At 38.4% G+C, this 17409-nt stretch overlaps 1 protein-coding gene across 5 annotated transcripts in view; it reads left to right on the top strand.

Annotated features, from left to right (window-relative positions):
* Window positions 1–17409, top strand: part of LOC112654107 (leucyl and cystinyl aminopeptidase) — a 108658-nt gene that overhangs the window by 57903 nt on the left and 33346 nt on the right. For all 5 annotated transcript variants that reach the window (XM_035714239.2, XM_049108162.1, XM_025438423.3 and 2 more), the window contains exons 9-13: window positions 3549–3680; window positions 6677–6837; window positions 7059–7147; window positions 13948–14131; window positions 15241–15397. In XM_035714239.2, coding sequence (XP_035570132.1) covers window positions 3549–3680; window positions 6677–6837; window positions 7059–7147; window positions 13948–14131; window positions 15241–15397 — 723 coding nt within the window. The remainder of the gene's footprint in view (window positions 1–3548; window positions 3681–6676; window positions 6838–7058; window positions 7148–13947; window positions 14132–15240; window positions 15398–17409) is intronic.

The following is a 17409-nucleotide window of genomic DNA, read 5'->3' as shown; positions in this document are numbered from 1 at the left end:
TCATTAGGATCACCATAAGTCAGGGGTGCCTGAGTGAGTGGCTTAGATGGTTGAGCATCTGCCTTTGGCTCAGGTTATGATTTTTGAGTCCTGGGATTTAGCCCTTGTGTTGGGCTCCCTGCTCAACGGGGAGTCTGCTTCTCCCTCTTCCTGTAACCTCCCACCCCTGGTCGCACACTGGCTCTCTCTCTCTCTCAAATGAATAAATAAAATATTTTTTTTAAAAAAGAGGGGGTCACCATAGGTCAGGGGACAGAACAGTGCCACTCACAGTTTTGGAGGGAGTCATGAATGTTAGGACTTATTTTTGCCTTCTTACTCTGGCTGTCAGATTGATTGATTAATAAATGACTTCCTGCACTGGACAGAGAAAATACAAAAAACATGTGAGAGACATATCATCAAAAGCTCAAAGTTTAGGTGGTGGGTACTTGTTAAGCAATAAGAGATGATATATGTGGAATGAATGGTACAAACTTTTTTTACTTAGAATTATGAAGAGAACTTTTTTAGAGGAAAATGGAATTGAAGGGAATTAATAAAAAGAATACAGATAAAGAAGAATGGGAAGCCCTGAGTAGGGCAGGAATGGGGCAGTGAGGTGTACAACGAACAAGGAATACTAATGGGCAAGAAATTTTTGTTTAGGGAGTAAATGCTTGTAGTGGAAGCCATATGTGGAGTAGGGGAAAGATGAGACAGGTAGGTTGGGGCAGTTGTAGAAGGTTCTGAATTCCATCAGGAATCTGGACTTTTTTCTGTAAGCAGTAGGAAGCTTTAGAAGATTTTTCAAACAAAGGAATTCCTTGATTAAAGTTACTGTTTAGGAAAACTAATTTGTTCCAGCTTACAAAGTAGATTTAAGTGGAGGGAGACCTGAAGTCAGGAAGTTGCTGGTAAAGTGCAAGCATGATGTGGTAAAAGTGTGAAATTAGGAGTGGTAGTGAAAGTGGAAGGAAAATGATGAGTGTAAAAGAACAGTCGGGGGAGGGAGGTTCTTGAAGGATTTAGTGACAGAGTAAGGCAGGCAGGCAAAGAGGGAGCCATGTTCTCCAGGTTAACACCTAACTGGCATAGAAAATGGTGGTACTGTTAACATGAGAACTGAAGAGTTTAATCACCTATATTAAATATATTCCAAGTAGAGCACCTGCTGTGATTTTTAAAGCCCATTTCGGATCTGTCAATAAAATGTTTAAACTTGTAGTTCTGTTCTTATACAGAACTGTTACTTCAGGATTTGTTTTTACAGAGCACTGTCATCCTCTGACCCATATCCCCAAAACCCCAAATTCAGTGTCTTCTGATCATGTGGTCTTCACAGCATACCTAACTCCTGTCAGTATGGTAACTACTTATTTCAGGATTGGAAGTCTGGCAAATACTCCACATAATTGGGAAAAGTAGGACTCTTGGGTAATTTACCAGTATTGTATGCAAGAACAAGTAAGGATCATTTGGGAAATGTGTTTTATAGACATATTCTATCTGGGGTTTTTGATCTTCAATCCTAATTTTGATGTAGATTGTCTGTTGAGGAGATCAACTAGGAAGGAAACTTTGAAAGAAAAAGAAAAAGAAAAAAAGGCCTGAAATTTAAATGCCAGAAGAGGGGCGCCTGGGGGGCTCAGTCAGTTAAGCATCTCCCTTCTTAAGTCATGATCCCAAGGTCCTGGGATCGAGCCCCACATTGGGCTCTTTGCTCAGCAGGAAGCCTGCTTCCCCCTCTCCCTCTGCTGTTCCTCCTGCTTGTGCTCTCTCTCTCTGTTGAATCAATAAATAAAACCTTTTTAAAAATGCCAGAGACACCAAAATGAGGAGTTTCAATGCAAGATGAGGATCCAGCAAGAGACTGAGAACGATGGTCAGTGAATAGGGGTAGAATCAAGAGAGGTGTCCCAAGGCCAAGTGCAGAAAGACTCCAAACGGGGAGTGAATGATTAATCATATCAAATGCTGCTGGCAGGTTGATGAGTGTGGGAATTGCCATTGGCTCGACACCACGAAGTTCTCCCGTGACCTTGATAAAAACACTTCCAATGGAGTGATGATTGGATGATGGCTCTAGAGAAAGTGGTTAAGAGAGCAAATGGAGCTAGCAAATGCAGACAGCTCTTTTGAGAAGTTTACTACAAAGGGGGAATAAGAAATAGGATGATAACTGGAAAAGGCATGGGGTTAAAGAAAGGAAGGACATCTTTTATTTGTTTTATATGAGGAATATTGCATAGTTTTGTTAATGGGAATGTAATAGTAGTGAGGGAAAGCTGGTGATGCAAGGCTGAAAGGGATCTGTTACCAACAAGAATGAATACTTAAATGTGTAGAACAAGTAACGCCATGAAGCATGGTATAGAAAAAAGGGAGTCGTAGGTATTAAATACGGTTATCTGTATCTGATGATCTTTTTTTTTAAAGGTTTTATTTATTTATTCATGAGAGACAGAGACACAGGCAGACGGAGAAGCAGGCTCCATGCAGGGAGCCTGACGTGGGACTCGATCCCGGGACTCCAGGATCAGGCCCTGGGCTGAAGGCAGCGCTAAACCGCTGAGCCACCCGGCTGCCCTGTATCTGATGATCTTGATGGCTTCATATTACTACATTTTTACCAGAAGTGAAAATCAAAGACTATTTGAGTTCCTTCTGTGTAGTAGGTATTGTTTTAGTCCCTGGAATTGAGTTTTTTGGATTTTCCCTCAACTAGGGTGGGTACAGTCTAGAAGAAGAAATGAATTAATAAATAATTAGATAAGTATATGTATATATATATATATTTAAATATATATCTGTAGCAGATGCAGAAAGTGATATAAATTGCTCTTGAAGATAGAGAAATATTTCTATCTCAAATCGGGGATGACTTCACAAAAGTGGTTTTTGGAGATGGTGACATATGCTTTGGTGACTCACTGGTGTCACTGAAGTGCCTTTAACAGTTGCATGTCGGATTTTGAATTATTAGTGTATGCGTACTGCCCTATACATTCATTAGTTCCAAACATATTTGAAGTGACTCTGCAGGAAGAAGAGAGATCTTGGTTATTTTAGCAACATGATATATTGAAACTGGAAATTAATGTACTCCCAAGCAGAGAGGCTTTTGGAGTTCTGCTTGTTTATTGTCTCCAGCAGTGAACCCATGAATTCAACTGGTATTCTGAGCACTGGGGATGGAGATGGGGATTCCACAGAAGATTTGGCATATTTTTCTATTAAAGATATATTCACAGACACTTAGCTTTTATCACAACACTGAGATAGAAACTGATAAACTACATAAATGGCTTATAGTAGGATTAGTATACGTGGGAATCTGCTCCCATTATTCTTTTGTCAGATCTCTTAAAATAATTTTTAAGACAATTTGAACACCATTCACATCTGATTATATGACAGTAAATAACAGTGTTTTACAACTAGGTTCTCTATATGTGAGTATATTATTAGAATAATTATATTTTGAATTTTAGATTCTCAATTCTATAAACCTATTGTAGTCTTTTATTTACTCCCTTTTCTCACTTTTCTTTTTTTTTTTTGAATAGGGAGCTTCCCTCTTGTTGATGCTGAAAACTTTTCTTAGTGAAGATGTGTTTCAACATGCTGTTGTTTTTTATCTGCATAATCATAGCTATGCCTCCATTCAAAGTGATGATCTGTGGAATAGTTTTAATGAGGTAAGTGACCTGAATATTTTATTTAGTTCTTAAAGAAGATCAGAGTTCTTCCATTTATATTTTTATCAAGCATATAAATAAGCAATAATATCAAAGATAGTTATTTGAGAAAGCACAGAGGTCAAGAAATAGATGTATAACATTTTTGTATAACCATTTTTGTTCTGTACCTTAATCTTGATTCCTGCTTTGTAGGAAAGTAGCCCTTCCTGAAGTAATAGATATATTACTATATTTTCATTATTTGAATTTTTTTTCAAAAATATGTTTTCCTTTTCTTCTTTTTTTTTAAAGATTTATTCATTCAGAGATAGCGAAGAGAGAGGCAGAGACACAGGCAGAGGGAGAAGCAGGCTCCCTGCAGGAAGCCCGATGTGGGACTCGATCCTGGGTCTCCAGGATCACACCCCAGGCTGCAGGCGGCGCTAAACCGCTGCACCACTGGGGCTGCCCTGTTTTCCTTTTCTTATCCTTTTGCATCTTTACCTCTGATTTATTTATTTATTTTTTCCTCACTCTGCCTTATGAAGCTTCCTGACTTTTGTGGCTCTTTTCTTACAAGACCATCCTTATAGATGATATACTACAAGCTGGCCTCCATGGGCTCCATATTGCCCTTGAATCATTTTGCTGTTTGGATTTTTTTGCGCCTGCAAATGTTCTAACAAGCAGTGCAATTAGGTCTGAGTTAAGCTTCAGAGTAATGCATGAACCCAGCCTGCATTGTGCATGTATGCTAATTGTATAACCCCCAGGAGCATTTTAGTTTGTTGTTACCCTAATCCAGATCAGGGGTTTTAATGTTTTGGAAGATCACAGACATATTTGAAACTTTGATGAAAATTCTGGACATATTCCTCCCCCCCCCCAAAAAAAAACCTACATATATGCACAAAGTTTCAAAGTTTTAGGGCCCAGGATTAAGAACTATTCTGGGGCTGCCTGGGTAGCACAGCGTCTGACTTTCAATTTTGGCTCAGGGTCATGATTTCAGGATTGTGAGATTGAGCCCCGTGTCAGATTCCATGCTCAGTGCAGTGTCTGCTTAAGACTCTCTCTTCCCCTTTCTGCCCCCTCCTTTCTACACTCTATCTCTCTAAAATAAATACATCTTTATTTTTTTTTAAGATTTTATTTATTTATTCGTGAGACACACACACACACACACACACACACACACACACACACACAGGCAGAGACACAGGCAGAGGGAGAAGTAGGTTCCATGCAAGGAGCCCGAAGTGGGACTCGATCCCCGGTCTCCAGGGCCACTCCCTGGACTGTAGGCAGCGCTAAATCGCTGAGCCACCCATGGATCCCCAATAAATAAATTTTTAAAATAACAACAACAACAAAAAAAAACCCTCGTATTCTGAATCTCTTCCATATACTCTTCCTGCTTCCTTTTCTTATCTTCAACCTGTATTTTCTAGCTGTTAACCCTGTGCCCAGAAGGTGTACCTTCCCTTCTCTCTCAGTTCTCTTTGCGAAGATGGATTAGTCCCTATTACTAAAGAGTTGCTTCCACATCACTGTTTTTTTGTTTTCTCATCATATGGTAACATTTCAATTGGAAGCACATTCTTTACTCTATACTCATTGTATTATCTCCTTGTATTGAGAATATATTTCTTCCTTTCTGACTTACTTCAGCTTTTGCCTCATAGTTTTCCTATCCCGACCTCGTCCCTAACATTATCCTCAGGTTTTTCGACCTCTGCATCAAAGTATGCCCTGGCCTTTTCATTCCCATCCCATTTCAAAGACCCAAAGTGCTTTCGGCAAAGTTTGTTTCCTTCCCAATCCATTATCCAGAAATGAATATATCAGAGCCCTGAGAAATGTAATATTAATGTTGCAGCGAATTTGGATAGGTTTGATCCATCTTTTCTGCTTTAAATAAATGGGCATATGGAGACTGAGGTGAGGCCTGCCATTGTGGAGTGATACTGTTACCAAACACTTAAGGCACTTAAACAATTTTAGGTGCTTGCAGTTCAAATGCATATACAACCTAGAGCACTGATTGGAATCAGAAGGTTAACTCACATGCTTTAAAGAGATAGTTGTTCCAGAATTTCTTCTCGATCATTGATGCCAGATGTCATAGGGACAGTGGGTTTTAGAGGGTCTGTGGACCTCTGACACTGGATGCTAGATTTCATAGGTAAGTTGATGCAATTTCTGGGAGAGTGTCTGTGACTATCAGAAAAGGTGACTACTGTTGTTTGGAGAAACTTAGAGTCAAGGCACCTGACCCATTGACATGTTACGCTTCTGCTCCTTTCTGGCACTCACACAGTATTAGTTCTTTCCAAGATGAGCATTAACATTTACAAAATCAGAGGGTCTGAGGAATAAAGAGAAATCTGTACACAGGCTGACTCATAGGAATTGAGTAGCTGTGCTTCTTATTCTAGAGCGTGTATCATTATTCATACCTTCTCAGTGGTAGTCTTGTGAGCTGAAGGAGTGCTTGTCCCTACTTAGAGATTTTGACAAACACTCAGTGAATGAACTTCTCTCTCAACACAGGGTTTCTCTTACTTTCTCTAGTTGTCACTTAGTTCTGTGCCAGGTGACTTTCCTTTTAGCAGTTGCTCATTTACTTAGATTAGAATTGTATTTAACTCCACATTTGTGCTCCTGTTTTTATATTAACAGTACACGTAGTCTGGAACGCCTGAGTGGCTCAGCGGTTGAGCATCTGCCTTCGACTCAGGGCATGATCCCAGGATCTGGGATCGAGTCCCATATCAGGCTCCTTGCGGGGAGCCTGCTTCTCCCTCTGCCTGTGTCTCTGCCTCTCTCTCTCTCTCTCTTTCTCTCTCCCTCGCTCGTGAATGAATGAATGAATGAATAAATAAATAAAATCTTTAAAAAAAACAGTACACATAATCTTCATAGAATATGGTAGGCAGAGAGGGAAAGGTACAAACTGTAAAGTTTTTAAGCTGTTTATTTTTAAGCAAAAATAATTCTTTTTTTTTTTATAGGTCACAAACAAAACACTAGATGTAAAGAAAATGATGAAAACATGGACCCTGCAGAAAGGATTTCCTTTAGTGACTGTTCAAAGAAAAGGAAAGGAACTTCATGTACAACAAGAAAGATACTTTTTAAATATGAAGCCTGAAATGCAGCCTTCAGATGCAAGGTACGTTCATGCCCTTTCTGCCTGCTATCTCTTTTGCACCCTTGGGTTAAAGTATTTGTAAATTACAATCGCCTTGGAAACCTAACAAGATTATCTTTTTCTGGGGATAGCTTGAAAATTTCTCCTTTCCGCCAAAGGGAAAGAAAAGGACCCACCAAATTATGTGTAACTGACTAAAATATTCGAGAGAGTAATAATCTTCCAATATTTTCTTTTCACAGCTATCTCTGGCATATTCCACTATCCTATGTCACTGAGGGAAGAAATTACTCAAAATATCCATTGGTATTTTTACTGGACAAAAAATCAGGTTTGACTCTAATTAACTCTTTTCTGATAAGAAATTTGAAACAGCATGTTTTTTTTTTTTTTAAGAAATCTGACCAAGCAGCAAGAGGGAGATTTTTTTTTTTAAAGATTTTATTCATTTATTCATAGAGACACAGAGAGAGAGAGAGAGAGGCAGAGACACAGGCAGAGGGAGAAGCAGGCTCCATGCAGGGAGCCCGACGTGGGACTCAATCCAGGGTCTCCAGGATCATGCCCTGAGCTGCAGGTGGCGCTAAACCGCTGCGCCACCAGGGCTGCCCAAGAGGGAGATTATACTTTCCAAAGTGTACAGTTTCGGAGTGTGTTTTATGAGTCACCTATACAAGACAGGACTAAAGTGATATTGGTCCATCTATCATGTATGAAGGTAGTGAAATAAGGTATAAACAGTTGCGCTGACTGTGCTAGCAGTCTTGGTAGAAAATTGCAAATGCTGTCTTTATAGCCTAGATAAATTTTATGTTACAAAGTATAAAGTAGTAGAAGCAGAGCAGTCTCTTGAAGTATGCTCTGCTATCTCCTTTTTAGGGGTGAGCATGGGCGACTGCATTTCAACAAGTACCTTAGATGATTCTTATGCATAATAAAGGTTGATTCAGGATCTAGATTCAGAGTAAATTATCGTTACAAAATATCCTGTGAACATAGTATACATTTTTTGGCAATAAGAAAATGGGGCGGGCAGCCCCAGTGGCTCAGCGGTTTGGCACAGCCTTCAGCCCAGGGTGTGATTCTGGAGACCCTGGATCCAGTCCCACATCGGGCTCCCTGCATGGAGCCTGCTTCTCCCTCTGCCTGTGTCTCTGCCTCTCTCTATGTCTCTCATGAATAAAAAAATAAAATCTTAAAAAAAAAAAAAGAAAATGGGGCAAGAAATTATGATTGCAAGGAGGGATAAGAAAATGTAAAGATTGTATATGTTGGACCCATAACATAAGTAGTCTATGAAAAAAAAATCGAAATGTAGTTTCTGACCATTGGTGAAATATCACTACGAATGCCACACCACACATCCTGAGAAAATATGAATATTTTGGGTCCTGCAGGATACTCTAGATTTATGGAAAGGGAAAATTTCTTGTTTGAATTTGTATCTAGTGTTTAAGCCTATATTTTTGAGAGGGGAGTATGGCCTAGTGGTTAATGGAATGAACTTTGGAGCCAGATTGTCTGGTTCACTTGTATGATTGTAGGTAGTTCTGTGACTCTCTGAGCCTCATCCCTCAGCTGTAGAGTAGAGATAGGGATCATATTTTATAGTGTTATGGTGAAGATTGAGTTCATTTATGCAAAGCACCTATAATAATGTCTGGCATGTGTTATGTGCTATATAAATGTTAGCTGTTGTTAATGCTATTATTGAAAAATAAATCTTTAAATGTGGTAGACCCATAGTACATAAAATCTAGAAAATGGATTCACAACTATTCTCATGATTATTTCTTTCTAATAATTTTTAAAATATTTTTTACTTAGTCAATGTCATTGTGTATAGGTGATTTTTATATCTTGTTAAAAAAGAGATATATTTTATTTGATCTTTCCTTACTGTTGGACATTTGATACACCATTTGTCTCTATTTTAAAAAGTCTCAGTAAAAATTTAGGGTCTTACATGTTTGGTCATTATATGAACTTCTTTATGGGAATGATTCTCAGAAATGAAGATTGTTATCTTTTGTGATTTAGTACACATTTCTAAGTTGCCCTTCTGCTATGCAGTAATAATTTATAATGCCAGTTGAATTATATGAGCCTGCCAGTTGCATTGCAGTTTAACTAGAGTGGAGTGTTAAAACAATCTCATTATTTGAGATGCTGAGAACACTTGATAGTGTTACATCTTTGATTAATATAACATAACCAGAGATGCTGCCTTCCTTGATGAAAACAAAGCTCCATACTTTTAAGTAGCCTTGGAAGGATGGTCCCTGGCTGAAGAAAGAACACTTAATCCCATCTCCCTTTTTGGACCAGTAAGGAAATTTGTCAACCTCCCAATAGTATGTAAGTTTTTGGTGGCTTCAGAAATAATTGGACAATAAGAAGTCTGCTTTTATTTACACTTAACTTTTTCAGCTCAGTTTGTACATGAGCTTCTTAAACTCTTTTTGAGATTCACATCCCAAAGTCTAGCTCATATTTTACTGCTGTAGCCTCTTCTCCCTAAGCCCTTGCCTGGCATTCTATGCTTCTGCTGTACAAAAGCTGTTTTCAGCCCCTCAAACATGCTATCCTGCCTCATGTCTCTGGGCCTTTGCATATACTGTTTTCTCTCCCAGAAGAACATTCTTGTCTCCCCATTCCTTCGATTTACTGCTGTTCATTCTTCAGATCTCAGTGTGCCCACTGCTTGCTCCAGGAAGCTCTCCCTTACCCCAGGATAGGTTGGATGCCTACCTGAGTGTTTAAGAATAATATCCTCTACTTACCTTCTTTTGATATACTGAAGTACTGTTCTACTTATGTCTATCCTCACATTAGATATATTCCCCATTTAAGGTAGAGATCATGGCCTCTATGAATCATTTTTGTGAGCTTAGCACCCAGTAGGCACCCAAAAAATGTTTTAAATGAATAAATTTTAGTTTGTAACAAGGTGACTCAGTTTCAGATCTCACTGTAAAAAGTTTTAGAAAAATAGCATTCAAATCCTGGTGAAATAAAACCTTCCTTTTTCCTTCACTTGTAAGTATTCTTAATAAAGGGAAATATGCAAAATATACTGCAATATAATTGGTTTAATCTGGAGCTGGAACTGAGCCAATAGATGATGAAAGCAGTGTCTGTTGCTTCCTCTTCTCAAATGTTACTGCCCTTGCTGCTACTGCTGCCGTTGCTATTTTAATATCTGGCAGTTCAGGTTTTGAGAGTCCACATTGAAAATGTTCTGTCCTCACAAAAAATTATTGACCCTGAGGATGGTTGGGTCATGTTGGTTCCTAAGGCTCCAGCAAGAAGCGCTCTTATTTTAATTTGTTTCTATTCTCAAAAGAAATATTAGCAGAGATGGTGACTACAGAGGCTTATTTTTTGCCATATGACTTTAGTACAGTGTGTTATCTTGGTGGTTTGGTGGTTTGTTAAATCTATAGTATATTTCCATGTGTTCTAATGCTAGGGTTCCTGGGTTAGTCCATTTGTTCAATCAAATATAGGAGTTTTATTTGATCAACATATTTGTCACTTTTCCCCACATACATGAATTTTGAATGATTAATAGTTGTGAATAAGAAGGTGTGCCAGTTTTTCAAGCTGCATATTGAGGAAATTACACTAAAATAGTGTCTCCTTCTCCCTTCTCTTCCCTTTCCCCTCTTTTTCCTTCCCTATGCTCTCTCTCATCCACATCCTACTCGGACCTAAGCTCTTTAACTATAGGAAATCTTTATAGTCAATCTAATTTGAAACATTCATGGTATCACTGTGCCAGAATGTATCTGCAACTAAAAGACCTGTCATTGTCTTTGAATGAAAGGCATTTGGAAAAAAAGAATAAGGAAGGGCATATAATTAAAATATTTATCATGTGCCATCCTCTGCTCTTGCCTTTTTCCCCCTCTAATAAAATAAAGGAGAATAAAGGTTATTGGAGAAAGGAATGCTTTTGAACGAGAGGGGATGTAGTTCAGCTGCGTGTATCATGCTAACCTACTGGAACAAGCTACACAGGAAATTTTTCAACTTTGTTGTAAGAACTTGTTTTTTTGTTTCTGTGTTTTAATGTTTCTGTATAAAACAGTAGTTGATTTTCATAACTTATTGACAAATGGTTTTTAAAATCACTACTAAATTACTTCATCTGGGCTTCTGCCATATAAGATTGGAGTTACTCTTTTTTAATGCTCAATGGACTGTGAAAATTGAACTCTTAATCTGTTAATGATTATGATAAATTAAAAACATATGAGGGTAGCCTCATCCACATTTAAGCTGTAGGATGTAGTTACCTCCCTTGTGTGCAAAGCTTTTATTTTTTAATACCTGTGGTTTTAAGGTCCTTCATTCTGGATCATTCAGAAGACCTAAAAAAGACTAATATGTTGATTCTTTAAATGATAATTCTCCTCTCTGTGCTGTTGGCTGCACTGCTCCATATCCTGTCATCGAGACAACAGTAATAATCTCAAGTACTCTCCCAGCTGCCCTCCTGCTTTCTACCGTCTGGACTTGGCCAAGTTTACAACGTGGCAAATTGCTTATCAGTCAAAATACACTGTATTTCAGTATTTTCCTTGCATCCATCCTGTGGAAGAATTGCCATACCTATCATTTCTTGCCTCCTATTTTGGGAAAGGGAGATTTGGAGCTCTTTAGTCCTTATTCCCAAGGCCCTTTTTTGATAAAAGCTCTGTGGTTTGAAATTATGTTTGGTGACCTGGAGAACGTCGATATTTTTGCCATAGTTAATGATAAAGTTAATTTCATTAGTCCTTGCTTTGTTAAAATGTCTCCAACCTGGAGCAGCTACTTTGTCCTCACAATTATTCCTTAGAACTGCATTCTGCTCTATGAAAAGGAAAAAAATCCTATTACTGTAGTTGATCTTTACCATCTGCTGCTGTATCAGCCATAAAACAGAAATTGATATGGAATTTTTTAGTGAAAAAGACTGATTATCTGATATGTCATGTTAAGACCTGATCAGAACGTAAGCCCTTTCCATATTAAACATCCTCTGTAGTTTCAGTAGAATTGGAGTAACTAGGTATTAAGAGAATCTGATAAATTTTAATAATTCCTGCTTTTGAAGTTGATAGATCTGAGACTTTAGGTACCAAAGGGTTTAAATGTATTCCTAAAGCATCTTATGTGTAAAAACCATCGTACAGAGTTATTATGATAGTGGAAATTTTAAAACAGCCTACATATTTCTAACTAAGAGATGGCTTAAACTGTGGTAAGTCTTTAAATGGAATTTATGAAGATATTTGAATACTGTGCCTTGAAGACAGTGGAAAAAATGACTGGGGGTGGAATCTGATAGATAAAGCAGTATAAAAATAAATGCATATCTATCCACTGTGTGAAATATTACATCAATTAAAATGTGTATGGAAAAGTCTGAGCAGGAAATACACTGTACAATGTTTTCATTGAGGTTAGATTATTTTCCTTGTCCCTGTTCCTCTTCTGTAATTTTTAAAAATCAGTACTCCTTACTTTAGAATTGTAAAGAAGGGACAGCTGGGTGGCTCAGCAGTTGAGCTTGAGTGTCTGCCTTCAGCTCAGGGCGTGATCCTGAGTCCAGGGATCAAGTCCCACATCGGGCACCCCGCAGGGAGTCTGCTTCTCCCTCTGCCTGTGTCTCTGCCTCTCTCTGTGTGTCTCTCATGAATAAATAAATAAATAAAATCTTTCAAAAAAAATAAAATTGGAAAGAAAACTTACATTATATACATCTCCAAACCTTATTTAGATTTGTTTTGAAAACATTTACTGTGACATAATTGTTTTGTTTATTTGTTAATTCAGCAAGTATTTTTTGGGTACCTGCTTGGAACATTGTTCTGGGCACTGAGGGGTTAGCAGTAAACAAAATAGTAAGCTCGTGGAACTGTATTCATAAAGAGTAATTCTGAAGATGCTTAGAAGCATACACTTAACATTTATATTAAATCCACGTCTTTGTTGCCAGTTGTAAAGGACATTTCTTGATTAGTAATTTGAAGGATTTTAAAAGTTCCTGCATACATTTTGTAGTCAGATTTTGTAGTAATATTTTTTGTAGTCATATATTTTATGACTACTTTTTTTTTTTTAAGATTTTATTTATTTATTCATGATAGACAGAGAGAGAGAGAGGCAGAGACACAGGCAGAGGGAGAAGCAGGCTCCGTGCCAGGAGCCTGACGTGGGACTCGATCCCAGGTCTCCAGGATCGCGCCCTGGGCCAAAGGCAGGCGCCAAACCGCTGAGCCACCCAGGGATCCCCATTATGACTACTTTTTAATTGAAATGATTTTATATAAATTTCCAACAGTTATTTCAGCATTTATATATACATAATGGTAGGGACCCCAAAAATGCATATCACTTTTCCTATTACTTTAACTGAGTAAGAGTTTACTTGTGCTTAAAGAGATCTTAATCCTTCCTAATGTTTGTTTTTGCTAGCTTTGAATTATGTGACTTCTCCAAATGGCTTCGTTTATTCTTCCGCCACCAATGTAATGAAAGACAGAGATGGAACACATTTTATGTGGTTCTCTCACCGTCTTCCCTGCTTTCTCACCCTGCACACTCCTGCCCTTTCTTCCTGTTTCTCTCCTCTAGCTCCGCTGAACTTGGAGCCAGTTCAATGCACAGACACCATGTATACTTTGTCTTTGGGCCTTAGACACTTAGGGTCCCTTGTCACTTGCTTAAAACACCCATATATCTTGAACTCTCAATGTGGGTGTCATTTCTTCCCAGAAACCTCTCCTAACATCTCCTAGGTGGTGAAGCATTCCTTCTGTGTTCTTCCATGCAATGGCATATTTTCTTTGTCCATCAGTAACATTTATATGATACTCTCCTTGCTGGCTACGTTAGACTGTAAGACCTGTGAAAGAAGGGTCATTTCTGTCTTGTTCACTATTAAATAAATGTTAAATGAATGAGTGGTGATCTTTGCTAACATTAAAATAACTGCACTAGGAGGCAGACATTTAGTTTCTTAGAATGATTAAATGTAAAAATATACTATAGTCACTTTGAAACAAACAAAACGTCTATTTAATACTTTTTCCTCCCTTGTTATCTCATCACATCTCTCTCTTTTTTTTCCTGTATTAGGTGTCATCAATCTTACAGAAGAAGTGCAGTGGATCAAAGTCAATACAAACATGAATGGCTATTATATTGTACACTATGGGGATGATGACTGGGAAGCACTAATCAAACAGCTGAAAACAAATCCTTATGTCCTAAGTGACAAAGACCGAGCCAACCTCATCAACAACATCTTTGAACTTGCAGGGTACATACAGTGTGCTTGGTTTGGGTTTGTTGGTTGGTTTGTTTTTAAATGAGTGTGTTGTAGAAAAGAACACTTAAAAAAAAAAAAAACAAACAATTAGTGTGTATTGACTGTTAGGTATTATTCATTTTGGATGATTAGGAAGATATAAGATATAATTCCTCCCTTCGAGGGTGTTATAATCTATATAGAAACATCCACTACAAAATATTGAACAGTTAAATAACAAGGTTTAAATAATGTCTTAAGATTTGGTGATACCAACAGGTAAGACACATGTTTGCTGAATAAATTAATGTAGGAGTTCAGACTCTATTTCATGAGAGAATTCTTTTCAAGGAGCATTTAATTTAGGCATGAAGCTTAGTGCTTACGCACTGGTTTGAGTGATGTCTCAGAGTTGAGGCCTTCTTATTTGTGTCTAGCTTGCCTCCCAACCACTCCAGGCATTATAGAATCTCACAACCAAGTATGGCGGTGACCTTGTGTGTAGATAGCCTCAGAATAGTAAGGTTACCAACTTGGATTGTTAATGGGGCTAGAGACACATGGGATATTCTGACTGTTTTGACCTTCTTATTTTGGTTTATTTTTTATGAAGTGACCTTAGAGCATCTGAGCCATCATTGTTTTGATTTCTCTTAAATGGTTAATTTTTAAAATATATTCACCATAAATTCACAGTGAATCTTGCTGTACCAAGTTTGACAAATTCCTCTACAAATAGCAAAATATTTTCTTTTTGATTCAGAACCTTTTTATGTCACATATCCTCATCTGGTAAATACAAGTCATAAATAAATAAAATGAGGCTCTTCATCTTTTCTCCCCTAAGACATTGCAATACTTTCCATGAGTCAGTAGCAATTTACAGGTAACTTAGAAAATAAAACCTGAGCTATTATTTATCTTTCTCATGAAATGTATCTTTAACCTTGGGTCATACACATGAACTTAAGATAATAATGTTTAGTCTAACTTTACAGAATGCCACTCTAAGCTTAAATTGTAGTTCTCCAAGACTCATCATCTATTCATAAAGTGTCTCTACATGCATATAGATTTTATCTCCCTCATCATATTGACTTTTCTGTTCTTTTACCTGTTAGCCTAGGCAAGGTATCTCTTCGAAGGGCCTTTGATTTGATTGATTACCTTGGAAATGAGACCTGTACTGCACCCATCACTGAAGCCCTGTTCCAGACGGGCCTCATCTATAACCTCCTTGAAAAGCTGGGATACATGGATCTGGCCTCAAGAGTAGTGGTAAGTCTGCCTTATTGCTAGCGTGTCTTTGTTGCTCGCCTTTAATGTCATTCACAGTTCCATTTGGCAGAGTAATAGACTGAAAAAAGCAACCAGTTATATTCCCTTTTCTTCACTTTCTTAGGTATGAAATCTTTACTTTGAATCATAATCTCATTGCTTACCAGGAAGAGGTGATAAAAGACTTAGCATAACATGGTCTTGTTTGAATATCAAAATAAGGACTTCTGACACTGCTGTCAAAATGAGGTCACAGGAAAAGAAAACTTCTCTATTCAAATTCCAGTTTATTTTTATATAATAAATGCTTGAAGTAGGTCCTTTTCCAATGTGGTGTTCCACGTTGATTCCCTAGTGGTCATTATGAAATGACAGTTATGTTTGTATTGAGATTATTCTGTTTTAGGAGTCCTTGCTGATAACTTTCTTAGGGAGGATGATGCAGGTGGATATATTTCTCTGCAAAGTGCTAAAGGAGTCTTGGTATTGGTGACTGCTTTCCCTTTTTTAAAACCAGTTGCCTAATTAGTATTAAATTAGGTTTAATACTAACCTTTCAGTATTAAACTGTTGGCAGAGTATTTAAAAGGTCGGGAGGAAGAGATGAATTCTTTGTTTCATCTCATTCTCTGAATAAGCACATTCTGACAATAGGGTTTGCTTTAGAAACCAGTCAGGTTTGGGGATCCCTGGGGGGCTCAGTGGTTTAGCGCCTGCCTACGGCCCAGGACGTTATCCTGGAGACCCGGGATCGAGTCCTGCGTCAGGCTCCCTGCATGGAGCCTGCTTCTCCCTCTGCCTGTGTCTCTGCCTCTCTCTCTCTCTCTGTCTCTCATGAATAAATAAATAAAATCTTAAAAAAAAAAAAAAAAAAAAAAGGAAAGAAATCCATCAGGTTTTCCAGGGACCTGGCCAAAGGCAGCTTTCAGAAAAAGCAAGAAAGTATTGAACCAGAAATTAGAATGTCTTCTGGGTTTCAGTGTCCTCACTGGTCAAAAGATGTGGTTGGATTATATCTTTTTTTTAAGCCACTTCCCTTCTGCCTCTTATTAGTTAGTCTACTGCACATCCTCTGTGATGAGTTCTCCCATCACACACTATTCTCAGTGGGGGAAGGCAAGCCCAGCTGGTGGGCCATAAGAACTTGAGAAGCACCTTTTCCCCCAAGTGTCTGTTCTGACCCCAAAAGAGCCACACCTACCTAACCCATAAGCATGATGCTTAAATTAGATGATTTCTGAGGTCTTTTTTTTTTTTATTGGAGTTCAATTTGCCAACATATAGTATAACACCCAGTGCTCATCCCGCCAAGTGTCCCCCTCAGTGCCTGTCACCCAGTGACTCCATCCCCCCGCCCGGCCCCCTTCCACTACCCCTTGTTTATTTCCCAGAGTTAGGAGTCTCTCATGTTCTGTCTCCCTCACTGATATTTTAACTCATTTTCTCTCCTTTCCCCTTTATTCCCTTTCACTATTTTTATATTCTCCAAATGAATGAGACCATATAATGTTTGTCCTTTTCCGATTGACTTACTTCACTCAGCATAATACCCTCCAGTTCCATCCACGTCGAAGCAAATGGTGGGTATTTGTCGTTTCTAATGGCTGAGTAATATTCCATTGTACACATAAACCACATCTTCTTTATCCATTCATCTCTCGATGGACACTGAGGCTCCTCCCACAGTGTGGCTATTGTGGACATTGCTTCTAGAAACATCGGGGTGCAGGTGTCCCGGCGTTTCACTAGATCTGTATCTTTGGGGTAAATCCCCAGCAGTGCAATTGCTGGGTTGTAGGGCGGATCTATTTTTAACTCTGAGGAACCTCCACACAGTTTTCCAGAGTGGCTGCACCAGTTCCCATTCCCACCTCTTGCCCTTGCAAGAGGGTTCCCCTTTCTCCACATCCTCTCCAACATTTGTGGTTTCCTGCCTTGTTAATTTTCCCCATTCTCACTGGGGTGAGGTGGTATCTCATTGTGGTTTGGATTTGTATTTCCCTGATGGCAAG

The sequence above is a fragment of the Canis lupus genome, chromosome 3 (genome assembly GCF_003254725.2).
Source record: "Canis lupus dingo isolate Sandy chromosome 3, ASM325472v2, whole genome shotgun sequence".
Taxonomy (NCBI): Eukaryota; Metazoa; Chordata; class Mammalia; order Carnivora; family Canidae; genus Canis; species Canis lupus.
The sequence above is the reverse complement of the archived record's forward strand: the minus strand, read 5'-3'. Positions and strand labels throughout refer to the sequence as shown.